Here is a 16931-nt window from a genome sequence, read left to right as displayed (position 1 = left end):
TAAACCCTAAACCCCTAAACCCTAAACCCTAAACCCTAAACCCTAAACCCTAAACCCTAAACCCTAAACCCTAAACCCTAAACCCCTAAACCCTAAACCCCCTAAACCCTAAAAAACCCTAAACCCTAAACCCTAAACCCTAAACCCTAAACCCTAAACCTAAACCCTAAAACCCTAAACCCTAAACCCTAAACCCTAAACCCTAAACCCTAAACCCTAAACCCCTAAACCCTAAACCCTAAACCCTAAACCCTAAACCCTAAAACCCTAAACCCTAAACCTAAAACCTAAAACCTAAAACCTAAAACCTAAAACCCTAAACCCTAAACCCTAAACCCTAAACCCTAAACCCTAACCCCCTAAACCCTAACACCCAACCCTAACTCCCTAACACCCTAACACCCTAACACCCTAAACCCTAACCCCTAACACCCTAAACCCTAAACCCTAAAACCCTAAACCCTAAAACCCTAAACTCTAAATCCTAAAACCCTAAACCCAAAACCCAAAACCCTAAACCCTAAACCCTAAACCCTAAACCCTAAACCCTAAACCCTCAACCCTCAACCCTCAACCCTCAACCCTCAACCCTGAACCCTCAACCCTGAACCCTCAACCCTGAACCCTCAAACCCTAAACCCTAAAACCCTAAACCCTGAACCCTAAACCCTGAACCCTAAACCCTGAATCCTAAACCCTAAACCCTAAACCCTAAACCCTAAACCCTAAACCCTAAACCCTAAACCCTAAAGCCTAAAACTCTAAAATTCTAAACCCTAAAATACTAAAATCCGAGCCCTAAATTCTGAACCCTGAGCCTTGAGCCCTGAGCCCTGATCTCTGAACCCTGAGACTTGAACCCTAACCCCTAAGCCTTGGGCCCTGAGCCCTGATCACTTAACCCTGAACTCTGAATCCTGAGCCCTGAGCCCTGAGCTCTGAGCGCTGAGCCTTGAATCCTGAAACCTGAACCCTGAGCCCTAAACCCTGAGTCCCAAACCCTGAACCCTGAGCCCTGAACCCTGGATCCTGAGCCCTGAACTCTGGATCCTGAGCCTTGAACTCTATGCCCCGAACCCTAAACCCTGAGTCCTAAGCCCTAAACCCTAAGCTCTAAGTCCTAAACTCTAAACCCTAAGCCCTAAACCCTAAACCGTAAGTCCTAAGCCCTAAACCCTAAGCCCTAAACCCTAAATCCTAAATCCTAAACCCTAAATCCTAAATCCTAAGCCCTAAAATTCTAGAATTCTAAATCCTAAAACCCTAAATCCTAAACCCTAAATCCTAAAATTTTTAACCTTAAACCCTAAATCCTAAACTCTGAAATTCTAAACCTTAAACCCTACATCCTAAGACTCTGCACCCTCAAATCCTGAAACCCTAGACTCTGAAACCCTAAAATCCAAGATCCTAAAATTCTAAAATCCTAGACCTTAGACCCTAAAACCCTAGACCCTGGATCCTAAACTCTAGACCCTAGATCCTAGATGCTAGATCCTGAATCCTGAACTCTGAACCTTGAATTTCAAACCCTAGACCTGGAACCCTAAAATTCCAAACCTCAAAACCCCAAACTCCAAACTCCCAAACTCCAAACCCGAAGCCCTAAATCCTAAATCCTAAACCTCCACCCCTAATCCCCCAAACCTAAACTCCCAAAACTCTAAACCCCCAAAACGCTAAAATTCAAAACTCTAAAACTCAAAACTCTAAAGCCCTAAATCCTAAACCCTAAAATCCTAAACTCTAAAACTCTAACACTAAACCCTAAATCCTAAAATCCTTAAATTTTAAAATCTCTAAATTCTAAAAATTCTAAATTCTAAATTTTAAATTTTAAACTCTAAATCTTAAGTTTCAGTGACATCCTACGCTCATCAAGCTGCTCAGCGGATCCGGCCGGTTCCGCCTTACCCAGTCCTTGTTGTCGGCAATCGTAGCCGACTCTTTAAAAGAAAGGAACGGATGGCCTGGGCCAGTACCCGTCCCTTGTTTTTCCTCGTCTCCTCGCTCGCCGGAGCTGCGATCCCACGACGGGTGTGCCATATAAGGGCTATTATGTGGCGTGCTGGGGCGAAGCTCGCTGCTCTCACCCTTCTTGGTGGAGCAGGGGCCGCAGCCATCGCTACCTCTGACGATCCCTCAAGCACTTTCAAGATTTGCACTATCGTTCCCCTTCGCCTCAAAAAGAAAGAAACGGAAGGCCTCTGCCCATACCCGTCCCTTGTTTTTCCTCGTCTCCTCGCTCGCCGGAGCTGCGATCGCACGACGGGTGTGCCATATAAGGGCTATTATGTGGCGCGCTGGGGCGAAGCTCGCTGCTCCCACCCTTCTTGGCGGAGCAGGGGCCGCAGCCATCGCTACCTCTGACGATCCCTCAAGCACTTTCAAGATTTGCACTATCATTCCCCTTCGCCTCAAAAAGAAAGGAACGGAAGGCCTCGGCCAATAGCCGTCCCTTGTTTTTCCTCATCTCCTCGCTCGCCGGAGCTGCGATCCCACGACGGGTGTGCCATATAAGGGCTATTAAGTGGCGGCTGGGGCGAAGCCCGCTGCCCTCACCCTTCTTGGCAGAGCAGGGGCCGCAGCCATCACTACCTCTGACGATCCCTCAAGCACTTTCAAGATTTGCACTATCGTTCCCCTTCGCCTCATCGGCGACTCCATCACCGCTGCTACCATGGCCTTCGGTAAGTCTGCTCTTCTTGTCCCTTTTCTTTTTTTTCCTTTTCTTTTCGTATTGATTTAAACTTTAGGGTTTTCTACCTCTTTATGCCAAGTTTCAGTTCCTTTTTCGTGATTTAGGTTTGAGGGTCTTCTATCCGAAACCCTCAACTTTTGGGGGCTCATCTATGGCTCTGCTTCCAAACCTAAAAGCTTTGGAAAATCTTCTGATCCGTAACACTTGACTAAGATCTATATTTCATGCACGTGAATATGGAAGCATGCCTCACACAACGTTCGTTGATGACCTTTGGACTCCTTGAAAATCTTGTTTTGAAATGAGAATTAACCTGGACAGTTAATTGGATGAGCTGGAAAACTATAGCCCATTCACTTGTCAGCATTCTTGAGCTTGAAATTTATTTAGTCTTTTTGTTGCTACTCTTGAACATTTCTCTCTCCTGGTTTTGATTGGGTAACAACATAACTATGATAGTGCGGGAAACGTTACAGTCTTCGTGACAATAACCCCCAAAACAAGAAATAATTAATAAATATAAAATAAAATATAAAAAAAAAGTAAAATTAGAAAATAAAGGAAAAGAAAAGAAATGAGTTTCATTATATCTCTTTGGCATAAGTACAAACATAACCCAAAACTCTCCAAAAACTTTTATAATGATCATATAGGGCCTTTACATAGTTAAAATTTGACAATCTTATTTTATTCAGTTAAACCGTACATTTAGTAATCTTGTAATTAATTTCAATTGTATAGCTGCTAACAGTAATGTGACGATGCTATGATATTATTCAAATGATAATCTTCAGACAAATAACAATATTTGGCTGACATGTTATTTTTCATGTATCTGAAATCGACAAATTTCTGCCGTTTCAAATGTAGTGAGGTCTAAATGAACCCCCTCCCCTTTTTCACCAAAAGAAATAACCCCTTTTTTATAAATAATAATGTTAAGCAAGGCCAATGCTAGATATATTGGAAAAGACACCCTCTTAGCAGATATGAGATGAGGGTTTATACTTACACTATGGAGAATCATCTTTGTCCAGGAGAGTGTCTGCAGTGGCAGTAATTTAGATGCTTTAATTGCTTTTTATTTTTGAACTTTGCATCTATTAGACTTAAACTATATGTTTGATGTTTAAAGTAGGTTTGAGAGAGCGAGATTAGATTACTATAGCATTGCTACCATGTGTAGTGCTCATGCTGTAGTAGGTAAGATTTTCTGCATCTTTTTGGGTTTCTTTTTTGAGGTTTCAATTCATAGCCACAGTTAATTAAATTCTAGGGCCATGCTTCAGTGCTATAATAGTTCTAATAATCTTCTCAAAAGCTAGTTGATGTTTAATTGAGAATTGTAGATTTAACATGTTATTTTGAATATGTGACCCCTAATACCAAAACTGGTTCTTAAATGTTATAATATTTACCCTTATGAGCCCATTCCTGACCACATTCATTCTAAACATGATTTTAAAGAATCAATATAACCCTTTTGCTTGTACATCTGGTATAACCACATATGTTGCCTTGCGCTAGGTGAATTTTCATTGCTCACCAAAAAAATTATAAAGAATCAATATAGCCCTTTCGCTTGTACATCTGGTATAACCACATATGATGCCTTGCGCTTGGTGAATTTTCATTGTTCACCAAAAAAATTATCATTGAATGTGAATGCCCTATGATGTTGCTTGTTAGAAATTGATGCTACTGTTTTGTGATATTTATTAAGAAAAAATGTTTGTATCACCTCTCCATCTTTCATTCGTGCTCTGCCTTGCTGCCTTTTTTTCCTTTTCAGACTATCAGTATTCATTATGGGGGCTTAAAGAAGGAAGTGTTGAATGGTTGAGAGCCAAGCATGAAGTCCATAATCAGTTTGCTTATAGGCTTCAAGAGTTATGCTTCCATAGTGGAGGAATTTACATCAAGCTTGGTCAACATATTGGTCAATTGGTATGTTTCAAATTAGACCATCTTATTCTGTACAATATAAATTTTTCTAATGCATTTCATGAAACACTGGAAAAGCATGTCATCTAGTGTCACAAAATTATGAACCTCATGAAACACTAGAAGAACATGCCGTCTCATGTCACAAAATTATGAACCTTGAATTTCATTGGTCAACAACCAAGGAACTGGAGAAGTCAACTAGTGAAATCTCAAAAAAATAAATCAGTTGGATCAGGGTGCCTTCTTTCTCCCCAAATATCATTTTGTTTGGACTGTTGGAGAGCTAAATTAAAATCTGTGCCTTTTACTGCATAAATATCTGGTATATTCACTGAAAATTTCCGGATTAGGAATGATATTTTGCCAAAAACTGAGCGTTAAAGAGGGAGAATGAGAACATGTAAAATAAGAGAGCATTAAGAGTACTGAAAACAATCTTATGCATAAGAGTTGAGCATAGGAAAGTTATTTATTTTGGGGGGTTTTTATTGACTACTGTTTTATGAGTTTTAATCTGAATTAATTTTGAGATGTAATATCCATTATGTGACTTAATGATTAAAATGCATGAAGTTTAAGATCAAGTATCTCATATTTAGTTTTATATTTTGTTATATTAAAATATTCAATTTCATCAATAAATAACTAAATGTTAGGTCAATAATTGGCTTCCAATGTTCTATGTCGATATTATCCCTTCTTGACCTAAAAAATCTGGATGAAAGTTGGTAGATTATTTGATCACTCAGTTTGAGGATGCTGAAATAGTAACTGGACAGATATCTGTTGATTTAGCTCCATGTCTTAATGGGACTATAAGAAATTATCTTCCTTCAATTATATAAGCTTCCATAAGGATTAATAATTACCTAGGACATGATTCCTGTTGCCTAAAAAGAGTGCTTTTGTAACTTTTAAGACAAAAAAATGCTTCGTAGAAAATATGTGTTCGGTACCAATATCTGAAAATTGCTTCTACAAGGAGAACAAGTCAAGAAAAACTGCTTTTAGGAGAAGCTTGAAAACCTACTTCATATCTTCTCCTTTCATGAAAAAAACTTTTTAAAAGCAGAAGCAACACCAGCATCTTGAAGAGGTTAGATCTTGCTTATTAGAAGTGGCTGCAGGAGCAGGAGTTGATTCATGTTTGGGTATAGGGAAGTAGGTCTCTTAAACTATTTTGAAATAGGAAAACACTTAGAAAGAGAGTGTGAGGATGAGTTTCCAAGGAGATTATATGAAGCAGGTCTTCTATTTTAAATGCATGATTCCTGCTATAAGGGTTAGATTCATCAAAGGTCCAGTTTTGCCTTTTTTTGATGATATCACATAATCAATTTAGTTGTTTACATAGGTGTGAAAAGGATACAAAAGACACATAGCGTCCATATAGTGTTGCTAGAGATTCCATATGATTATTTTCTATAGTGGGTATGAAGGTAGGAAGATAAAGTTGGTCTTTGTTCTTGTTATATTTCCATGATCAAGGGAGTGAAAGAGGTGAATTTTTTATGAAAAAAGTAACATATTAGCAAATTTGGGATTATTTTGCCTAGTAATACTCAAAAACATATTGAACAATTAAAAGTGGATGAATAGAGCACTAGATTCTACTAAATTGTTCTCGGTGAATAGGAGATACTGAAAGATTTTCATGACGTTTTTGTATTTCTAGAAGTCACCACAAAGTTTCGTAAAATTGTAATTTTTATGAAGTTTGGATAAACTTCAGATGCAAAATTCTGGGAGTAATCAGAAAATCATTTCATAAATCAGATAATTTCATTAGTTTCTGGATGAGGATGAAGACCATCTTGGGTTGCTTTATAGGGTAGTTGCACCTTTTACACTTCTTCTTGCTCTTTGAAAGAGGTTCTTTTGATTATCTATAGGCATGGGCCTGGAGTCATACCACCCATCCCCCACCCGAAAAACAGAAAAATCCACGACCACCTTATGCGGCATTTTATAATATCCTTTTGGTGTTAGGGATATGCGGTGCCTTTATGTTTTTATGCTGCTGGCATTTTACTAAAAGAATTGTACAATTATTTAGAGAAATACTTCATTTCAAATGTAGGAAATTTTCATTGAAAATTCAATTAACCGTCAATCTTTTTCTTTAAATGGAAAATTTTACTTTTTAATAATAATATATAGTTTGTTTTTATCTTATGCTGTTAGCCTTTCACTAAAAAAATAAAAAAGTACAATTAGTTAGGAGAAAATCTCAGTTGAAATGTAACCATTGTTCTTTGATACTTGTTTTTATCCATTTCATTTTTATCTTTTTAATGGATAATTTACTTTGTTATAGGAATATATAGTTCCTCAAGAATACGTACAAACAATGAGGGCCTCAATGCTGAAGAGATGTCCAGTTTCCTCTTGTGATCAAGTGCGAAGTGTATTTGTGAAAGAGCTTGGGGCCACCAGAGAAAGTCCGTTCAGTTACATTTCCTTTTTCAAGTTTATCTTGCAAAAACTAGAGAAAAGTATATTTTTCTTTATTTTCTATTTGTGCTGAAATAATGAATGTTGCTGGTAGGTATGCCTTCTTGTGCTCTTCTTTACAATTTATTTAATAGCAAAGGCCTTCTTCATTTAATATATGTGCATGTTTTAAGGTCATTCATTTCACAGTACCTATGAAGTACTCCTCTATTGATTAAACAATTATGAATGCTCAGATTTTTGCAGAATTTGATCCAATTCCACTGGCAAGTGCTTCTCTTGCGCAAGTTCATGCTGCTAAAACTCATGATGGCGAAAAGTCTCTCTGTAAAGGTTGTGAACCAAACTGTACTTTCCTGAAGTTATGAGATATTAAACTTTGAATATTTTTTCTCCCTCTCAATATTGAGTACTGAGAGTTATCTAATATCGTAGGTTGTCTTCTGAGCTATGCAAGGGCTTAATTATGTTAATGTCCAGGTTCAACACACTCACTTGATGGATACTGCCATTGCAGATATTGCTACTGTGGGTTTGGTAGTGAATTTCTTGCACTGGTTCTTTCCTGCTTTTGATTATAGGTACTGCTTCAAATGGTTATTATTGGTTATTGTTCCATTTCAGAAATTAGAGGTTTCACTTGGAATTTGACATATTTTCTATTTTCTATTTTCTTTCCTGCTTTTGATTATAGGTACTGCTTCAAATGGTTATTATTGGTCATTGTTCCATTTCAGAAATTAGAGGTTTCACTTGGAATTATCGGTCATTGTTCCATCTGAATTTTGAATGGTTCATATTCACTGGATTCGTTGTGGGCTTGATTGAAACTTTTAAAAATAATTTAAATGTTATGCATGCTAGTTGATAGAAAATTGGCCATGCTCCATAGGTGCAACATGTAGTTTTTCAAGGCATCAGTCACTAAAAAAATGCAGTAAGATCATGCTTCTTTTGTAGACAGATCACAAAATGTGTGCTCTCAAGTTCTCGGTATATACTTCCATAACTAATTTGTGTTTGCACTTGTGTGTAGGAAGCAGAATTGTCGATCTAGATATCAATTTGCTTTGGTATCTTGATTCTACTTTTCCCCAAATTCTTAAAGCTTCCAACTCCTTGCACCAAAAATAATCTATTGTACTAATGTATCTTAAGGCAAATTCTACGTCACTTTTTGCACTATCTATAGGATGTTGCTTTGTGCCCCCTCACCCAGCTTTAACTGCTTCTGGCTTTCAAGCACATATCATCATCTATTGCCAAATGGCTCTTTCAAGACAGTGCTTGAGTTCAATAACTTATGTACTATTTCTAGTTTGTGTAGTTTCAAATTGTGCTGTTCATGAAATATGTTTTGCAGTTTCTGTTATCAAATAAGTTTAGTGCAGTTTGGCCATATTGCTTCTGAATTTAACTTTCTCATGTTGGAAGCAAGATATCTCATCAATCATTTACATGAGGCACATATATAAGCTAGATTAGGTAGCATGTGAGCCAAGTGATGATGTTGAGACACCCCCAGATATGAAAAGCTATAGGCTTGTATGCTGGATCCAAATAAATTGGGTATTGGCATTTGTGATGATGAACTTGTGAGCTAAATTATTATGCTCTCATCAGTACTACAAGTTACTATGCATATGTAACAACTTTTTTTCGAGAGAGAAAGGAGGCCCACCTGCATTATAATTACCAATGTCCTAATGCTTGGGTGTGCACCACCCAAGAATTGAACCTAGAACCTCTGGTTGTTAAGCAGAGGGGTTTAACCATTGAGGGTAGCCCCAGTTCACGTATCTAACAACTGAAAACAAATAAAAACTGGTCCTATCATATTTTTTCACATTTGTCTAGCCTGTCATATATTCATAATAAATCCAAGTTATCACAAGATTATGACTAGTTTATGTTCGGTAGAGATACTTATATTTGCATCGTATAACACCTTCGCACAACTAAAATTGTAACTTTTTATTTAGTTGGTTGGTTGATGAAATTCGAGAAAGTGCACCTAAGGAAAGTTTACTTTGATTTCTACTTGATCTTTCTATACTAGTTTTTAGTGTTGGCATATATTTGCATGCTTGCAATGAAGCATGAATGTTGTAACTCTTTATGTACTGATGGGATGCATGCATGATTTTCTTCATCATTTTTGGGTCCCTTAATGTCTTAATGTCGGACAGTCTCTCTGTGTGTATATTCACATACAGATAGATGTTTATATCTGCATTCAGGTGACCTTTGTCCTAATGATTATTTTTTTTAATTGTTGTGATGATGCTTACTTTCTTCTCCCTTATGCTTTGAGTTTTGTTTTGTGTACTGACTGCAGCTATCATTTTAACGAGGACATAGTTCAAAATGTTTGTATTTGGCTGACATCTAATGTGTCCTTTGACAACACATCCTTTTTAGAAGAATATAAATTACTTTTCATTTTACTCTAGAAAGCTAGACATGGTACTATGGTAATTGTGGTTGTTATTATAGCAGTGTGCTTCTTTCTGTTTGTACTGAATTTGAAATTATGATGTAAGACTAATTATGGTTGGCCTACAAAGGCATAGGTGGACCAAAGGAATTATACAACGGTTTAGGTCAAGAAATCTCCTTGTTGTTCTGTTACAGAGAAGGATGTTTTTTTGAAGATTGTAAAATTCAGGCCCGCCAAAAAATTATTCTAATCTCAATTCCCTTTATCTGATCTTTATCCTGATCTGTTTTCCATCACTCTGGATGAATATGCTGCTGTGTCTCCTCCTGTTCAATGGTCCGATGGTGTTTTTCATTTACATCTTTTCTTTTGAAGGACAATTGGTGATTACTTAAATTTGGAACGCTCTCTGATTTGTTATCTTCTCTTTCACAATTCAACCCTTCTTCATCTGGATAAAGCTCATTAGAGATGGTCTTCTGATGGATCTTTCAATGTCAATTCTTACTACAGATTTCTAAACTTTGATAGTCTGGTCACGAAGGAATTCTCTCCTATATAGACATCTGTTATTTGTCTTAAGGTTAAAAATTTCAATTGGCTGGCTGTTAATGATAAATTATTGATTGCTGAGAATCTCTTGAAAAGGCACTAGCAATTTTTCTCTAATTGTGATCTCTGCAATGCCGGAGGAAAATGGGGTTCACTAGTTTTCTAGGTGCCACCATACTAGAGGATTGTTGAAATTCTTTAAAACCAGGTTATCTATAAAAGGTTTGTCTGGTTCCCTATCTTCTACTTGGAAATCTTGTAGAAATTCTAGAATTGAAAGGTCCCTCGGTAGGGTGAAAACAGATGTTATCCATATCTATGTTCGTTTAATATCTGTATCTACATTTATATTCGCTGAAAAAAATATGGATACAAATATGAATATATTAATATCTGATCCAGATAAAGATACAAGTTGAATATTAGTTATATTCGTATTTGGTATCCGAATATGGATATAAGTCAGATTTTTTTGGATATAAATTGGATCTTGAGTGGAATTCAATAATGAAAACTAACATAAATGACCACACATGATGAGAATAAACCCGCATTATCTATCTAGATCGCACATGATGCATGGGTATAGTTCCTAAACCCTAATGGAGACCGACCTGGTCAAGGGTTCAAGTCACTAGTCTAATTGGATTTGCATTAAAATAAAATATTAATTTTCTATATATATAACTTTGATAAATATAATAATGATATTAGTAACATAAAAATGTTAATAGATTTTATAAATTTTCTACATCAACCATTACTCTTTAATTGCAACAAATATAAAAGATAATCATGAATTATCTATTTCTTGAGAGCTTGTAAATAAAATATATGTATAAATAATAAAATGATATATATTCATTCTTTCATTTTTATCAAGGGAAGAGGATTGATAGTTATAAAAATAATTAATTATTAAATAGAAAGTATCATCCTAATTATTCTATTTAATGATAGGACTGAGATTTAAATAAGTAAAATAAACCATAACTGCATAACAGGATTGAATGTTGTACCCTGGTGGTTCAGTGTTTGTTATCCAAGTAACATGCCATAAGTACGGTTCTACGCATGGGAACAAAATTATTTTGGGACAATATTTTACTGGAATTTACCAGATATCTAGATCTGGATTCGGAAAATCTTTAGAATCTGAATCCAGTTTTAGATCTGGCAAGATTTATTGGTAAGTATCAGGATCCAATTGGATACAAGAATTTGTATCTGAATCCAATCCAAATTGAGTATGGTTGGAAATTATCCAACCTGTTTTCAGCCCTATCCTTTGGACTCATTACCTTACGATTTTGGCTCTCTGGTGATTTGCCTGGAGAGGAAGGAATTGGCAAACTTTTTGTCAGTGTCATCAACTGGAGACTTAATCAAGGATGTTGAGTGCTATCAACTTGAGTCCTAGTAAAGACCAAGATATTTCAATTTCTTGCTTTCTTAATTTAGTTTTGACTCTTGGATTGCTTGTATTCATTTCAGTACCCATGAAATGAATTAATGGTCCCTGCCACCTTCTCTTTCAAAAAAGAAGGCCAAAAATTTCTGCTATAGGTCTTCAGGTGAGTTATAGGTCCAAAGAAGAGTTTTTAAAGAAAACAACATACTAGTTCTATAACAGAAATTGGGATCACAAATTTTATGTTTCTGTATGAAACAAAATTTGTGAAGCAAGGGAGAAATATGAGAGAGAGAGAAGAAGGGTCAAACCTGACCTAAAGATATCCTTTCTTTCTTTCAACAGCCACATACAATGCTTTTATCCAGCGACCTCTCTTACATGCAAACTAGCATTCTTCAAATTGGAAAGTACCTAGAGAAATCAGCTACCACCTATTCATTTCACTCCAATTAAAATCCCTAGAACCATGCTTTAAATTTTATCTAAGATTTTCTAGCTGGACACTAATGAGACCTAACTAAAACTCCTAAATGAAAAGTCATGTATGCTATTCACTTTTCACAGTATTGTAGCATGTACAGTGCCAAACAGTAGATTTGTTTTCTTACAAAGAAACACTTCAATTAATTATTAAATACTAAAACAATTCAAAATAGTTGTCTTTTTTTGTCATCTTGACCTCTAAATAGCAACCAGTCACGTCATATGCCATGGATATGGACGCAAAGAAATGCTCCAGCATCATTTGCTTCTGTTATGCTTACCTAGTCCTCAAGATCATATCCCTCAAAATTTTGATCGCCATTCTGAGTCTTGAACATTGGATGATAGAGGCCTATGTAGAACATTCTCCCTATCAATTCACTAATCATTTGTTGTGGTGCCCGACAATTGGTAACTATGAATCTTTTGATAACTTGATTGATAGTGTTTACCAAGGAAACTGCAGAATTAGCAAGGGTCATATCTTCAACGTGCTTTGATACAGTTATAGCTCTTAATTGGTGTTGCTTTCAGCAATTAGAAATTCCTTTAAAATTGTTTCTATAGAGCATTCAATCTTCTTAACCAGATTTTTTAAGCTGGTTTATTTTCAATCTTAGCATCTAAATTTGAAGTATGATTACTTGCGTGATTTTCAATGTAGAAATCCTCGCTTTCAGCTGAAACATTCTCAATGCCATAAGATGGGCCTTCATCTGCATCAGTGCACTGCCGAATGCCTAAGGTTGTAGCACATGCTTGCAACATAGCTTGGATGTGAGATGATTTTTGATAGATGTCATATCATCATGCTTGTGGTCAAAACCTTCTTCTCATATCTGATATGCTGGGGAGAGCATCAGTCTTGGAACTTAATTTTTAATCCAAAAACATGACGGACAGAGAAAAAAATAAAGATGGAAAGAAAGGCAGAGAAATCCTTTCTTTCTTTCAACAGCCACATACAATGCTTTCATCCAGTGACCTCTCTTACAAGCAAACTAGGATTCTTCAAATTGGAAAGTACCTAGAGAAATCAGCTACCACCTATTCATTTAACTCCAATTAAAATCCCCAGAACCATGCTTTAAATTTTATCTAAGATTTTCTAGCTGGACACTAAGGAGACCTAACTAAAACTCCTAAATGAAAAGTCATGTATGCTATTCACTTTTGACAGTATTGTAGCATGTACAGTGCCAAACAGTAGATTCGTTTTCTTACAAAGAAACACTTCAATTAATTATTAAATACTAAAACAATTCAAAATAGTTGTCTTTTTTTGTCATCTTGACCTCTAAATAGCAACCAGTCACGACATATGCCATGGATATGGATGCAAAGAAATGCTCCAGCATCATTTGCTTCTGTTATGCTTACCTGGTCCTCAAGATCATATCCCTTAAAATTTTGATCGACCATTCTGAGTCTTGAACATTGGATGATAGAGGCCTATGTAGAACATTCTCCCTATCACTTCATTAATCATTTGTTGTGGTGCCCGACAATTGGTAACTATGAATCTTTTGATAACTTGATTGATAGTGTTTACCAAGGAAACTGCAGAATTAGCAAGGATCATATCTTCAACGTGCTTTGATCCAGTTATAGGTCTTAATTGGTGTTGCTTTCAGCAATTAGAAATTCCTTTAAAATTATTTCTATAGAGCCTTCAGTCTTCTTAACCAGATTTTTTAAGCTGGTGCATTTTCAATCTTAGCATCTAAATTTGAAGGATGAGCACTTGCGTGATTTTCAATGTAGAAATCCTCGCTTTCAGCTGAAACATTCTCACTGCCATAAGATGGGCCTTCATCTGCATCAGTGCACTGCCGAATGCCTAAGGTTGTAGCACATGCTTGCAACATAGCTTGGATGTGAGATGATTTTTGATAGATGTCATATCATCATGCATGTGGTCAAAACCTTCTTCTCATATTTGATATGCTGGGGAGAGCATCAGTCTTGGAACTTAATTTTTAATCCAAAAACTTGACGGAGAGAGAAAAAAATAAAGATGGAAAGAATGGCAGAGAAAGGTAGGGTCCATCAGTTCTAATGCCAAAATTGATGTAGGACAGATTAAGGATGGCTTACAGGCATAGCTGGACCTGTGGAAGGGATTAGACAAGGGTTTAGGTCAAGAGATCTCCCTGCTGTCCTGTTATAGAAAACAGGACAGAAAAAGTTCAAGGAAGCACAAAATTTTTGTTTTAGGTTTTTAGATGAGATATATGTCCACAAGTTTTTCAAGAAAACTTGTCATGGGGTTGCTTCATACTTGTCCTATAACAGAAATTTGGATTGCAAATTTTATTGATATAAAAAAAGGATGGAAGTGTCGTTTAGAAAGAGCAAAAACAGTGATTGGAGATGATAAAAGAGAGATCAAGAAGAAAAGGATGGTGGTGTGTAAATAGTTTAGAAGTGTGAGCTATTTATACATCAAAAATCATGTGATTTAAAGACTCCAGCCCATGCATCAAGTGATGTTTAACTAGTTTAGAAGTAATAGATTACGTCCAACAGCTCAAATCATTGATGTAGGACCTTCATCATCCAATATAAGCCTAAATGGTTCTGAGTAGAGATCCATTCAAGCATAGCTAAGTCTATCTAAATCATATGAAAGAAAAAACAGATGGATCATAGAATGTCATACCAGTCCAAACTGGGCGGTACAGAGTGTACCGTACTGGTTTGGTGCTGATATTTGGTACGGGTGGCATACTGATACTCGGTACGCTAAAAAACCTCTGTACTGTACCGATATTTTATTAGTGCGGCACTGATACGGGGTCCGATATCGAAACGACGAACCTTGAGATGGATGACAACCTTTTTTTCTTCAATAAAATTCTACGGATGGCTTGTTAATGGTTTGTTTCTACATCAACCATTACTCTTTAATTGCAACAAATATAAAAGATAATCATGGATTATCTATTTCTTGAGAGCTTGTAAATAAAATATATGTATAAATAATAAAATTATATATATTCATTCTTTCATTTTTATCAAGGGAAAAGGATTGATAGTTATAAAAATAATTAATTATTAAATAGAAAGTACCATCCTAATTATTCTATTTAATGATAGGACTGAGATTTAAATATGTAAAATAAACCATACCTGCATAACAGGATTGAATGTTGTACCCTGGTGGTTTGTTGTCCAAGTAACATGCCACAAGTACGATTCTACGCATGGGAATAAAATTATTTTGGGACAATATTTTACTGGAATTTACCAGATATCTAGATCTGGATTCGGAAAATCTTTAGAATCTAAATCCAGTTTTAGATCTGGTAAAATTTATTGGTAAGTATCCGGATCCAATTGGATACTAGAATTTGTATCTGAATCCAATCCAAATTGAGTATGGTTGGAAATTATCCAACCTGTTTTCAGCCCTATCCTTTGGACTCATTACCTTACTGTTTTGGCTCTCTGATGATTTGCCTGGAGAGGAAGGAATTGGCAAAATTTTTGTCAGTGTCATCAACTGAAGACTTAATCAAGGATGATGAGTGCTATCAACTTGAGTCCTAGTAACGACCAAGATATTTCAATTTCTTGCTTTCTTAATTTACTTTTGACTCTTGGATTGCTTGTATTCATTTCAGTACCCATGAAATGAATTAATGGTCCCTGCCATCTTCTCTTTCAAAAAAGAAGGCCAAAAATTTCTGCTATAGGTCTTCAGGTGAGTTATAGGTCCAAAGAAGAGTTTTTAAAGAAAACAACATACTAGTTCTATAACAGAAATTGGGATCACAAATTTTATGTTTCTGTATGAAACAAAATTCGTGAAGCAAGGGAGAAATATGAGAGAGAGAGAAGAAGGGTCAAACCTGACCTAAAGCAATCCTTTCTTTCTTTCAACAGCCACATACAATGCTTTCATCCAGCGACCTCTCTTACAAGCAAACTAGGATTCTTCAAATTGGAAAGTACCTAGAGAAATCAGCTACCACCTATTCATTTCACTCCAATTAAAATCCCTAGAACCATGCTTTACATTTTATCTAAGATTTTCTAGCTGGGCACTAATGAGACCTAACTAAAACTCCTAAATGAAAAGTCATGTATGCTGTTCACTTTTAACAGTATTGTAGCATGTACAGTGCCAAACAGTAGATTCGTTTTCTTACAAAGAAACACTTCAATTAATTATTACATACTAAAACAATTCAAAATAGTTGTTTTTTTTTTTGTCATCTTGACCTCTAAATAGCAACCAGTCACAACATATGCCATGGATATGGACCCAAAGAAATGCTCCAGCATCATTTGCTTCTGTTATGCATACCTAGTCCTCAAGATCATATCCCTCAAAATTTTGATCGACCATTCTGAGTCTTGAACATTGGATGATAGAGGCCTATGTAGAACATTCTCCCTATCACTTCACTAATCATTGTTGTGGTGCCTGACAATTGGTAACTATGAATCTTTTGATAACTTGATTGATAGTGTTTACCAAGGAAACTGCAGAATTAGCAAGGATCATATCTTCAACTTGCTTTGATACAGTTATAGCTCTTAATTGGTGTTGCTTTCAGCAATTAGAAATTCCTTTAAAATTCTATAGAGCCTTCAATCTTCTTAACCAGATTTTTTAAGCTGGTTTATTTTCAATCTTAGCATCTAAATTTGAAGGATGAGCACTTGCATGATTTTCAATGTATAAATCCTCGCTTTCAGCTGAAACATTCTCAATGCCATAAGATGGGCCTTCATCTGCATCAGTGCACTGCCGAATGCCTAAGGTTGGAGCACATGCTTGCAACATAGCTTGGATGTGATATGATTTTTGATAGATGTCATATCATCATGCATGTGGTCAAAACCTTCTTCTCATATTTGATATGCTGGGGAGAGCATCAGTCTTGGAATTTAATTTTTAATCCAAAAACATGAGGGAGAGAGAAAAAAAT

General features: G+C 36.1%; 1 protein-coding gene across 24 annotated transcripts; it reads left to right on the top strand.

Annotated features, from left to right (window-relative positions):
• The first annotated feature begins 1872 nt into the window (after positions 1–1872).
• On the top strand, positions 1873–16610 carry LOC103698679 (putative ABC1 protein At2g40090). Of its 24 annotated transcripts, none has more exons than XM_039124143.1 (6): positions 1873–2690; positions 4494–4648; positions 6966–7046; positions 7349–7435; positions 7583–7683; positions 12656–16610. In XM_039124143.1, the coding sequence occupies exons 1-6, from the start codon at positions 2681–2683 to the stop codon at positions 12741–12743; spliced, it is 522 nt and encodes a 173-aa protein (XP_038980071.1). In that variant the 5' UTR covers positions 1873–2680; the 3' UTR covers positions 12744–16610. The 24 variants fall into 24 exon arrangements, 15 of the variants coding, with proteins under 15 accessions (XP_038980071.1, XP_038980075.1, XP_038980070.1 ...); XM_039124147.1 differs by lacking the exon at positions 12656–16610 and adding an exon at positions 9085–9824 and having other exon boundaries at positions 1878–2690; XM_039124142.1 differs by lacking the exon at positions 12656–16610 and adding an exon at positions 7812–9807 and having other exon boundaries at positions 1880–2690; positions 7583–7698.
• The last annotated feature ends 321 nt before the right edge of the window (positions 16611–16931 follow it).

Source organism: Phoenix dactylifera, chromosome 3, assembly GCF_009389715.1.
Source record: "Phoenix dactylifera cultivar Barhee BC4 chromosome 3, palm_55x_up_171113_PBpolish2nd_filt_p, whole genome shotgun sequence".
Taxonomy (NCBI): Eukaryota; Viridiplantae; Streptophyta; class Magnoliopsida; order Arecales; family Arecaceae; genus Phoenix; species Phoenix dactylifera.
The sequence above is the reverse complement of the archived record's forward strand: the minus strand, read 5'-3'. Positions and strand labels throughout refer to the sequence as shown.

Coding starts and splice junctions, on each gene's coding strand:
- LOC103698679 (XM_039124141.1), top strand. Junction 7,090..7,348: donor GCTTGGGGCCACCAGAGAAA/GTCCGTTCAGTT, acceptor AGATTTTTGCAG/AATTTGATCCAATTCCACTG. Junction 7,684..12,655: donor TTTCCTGCTTTTGATTATAG/GTACTGCTTCAA, acceptor TTTTCAATGTAG/AAATCCTCGCTTTCAGCTGA.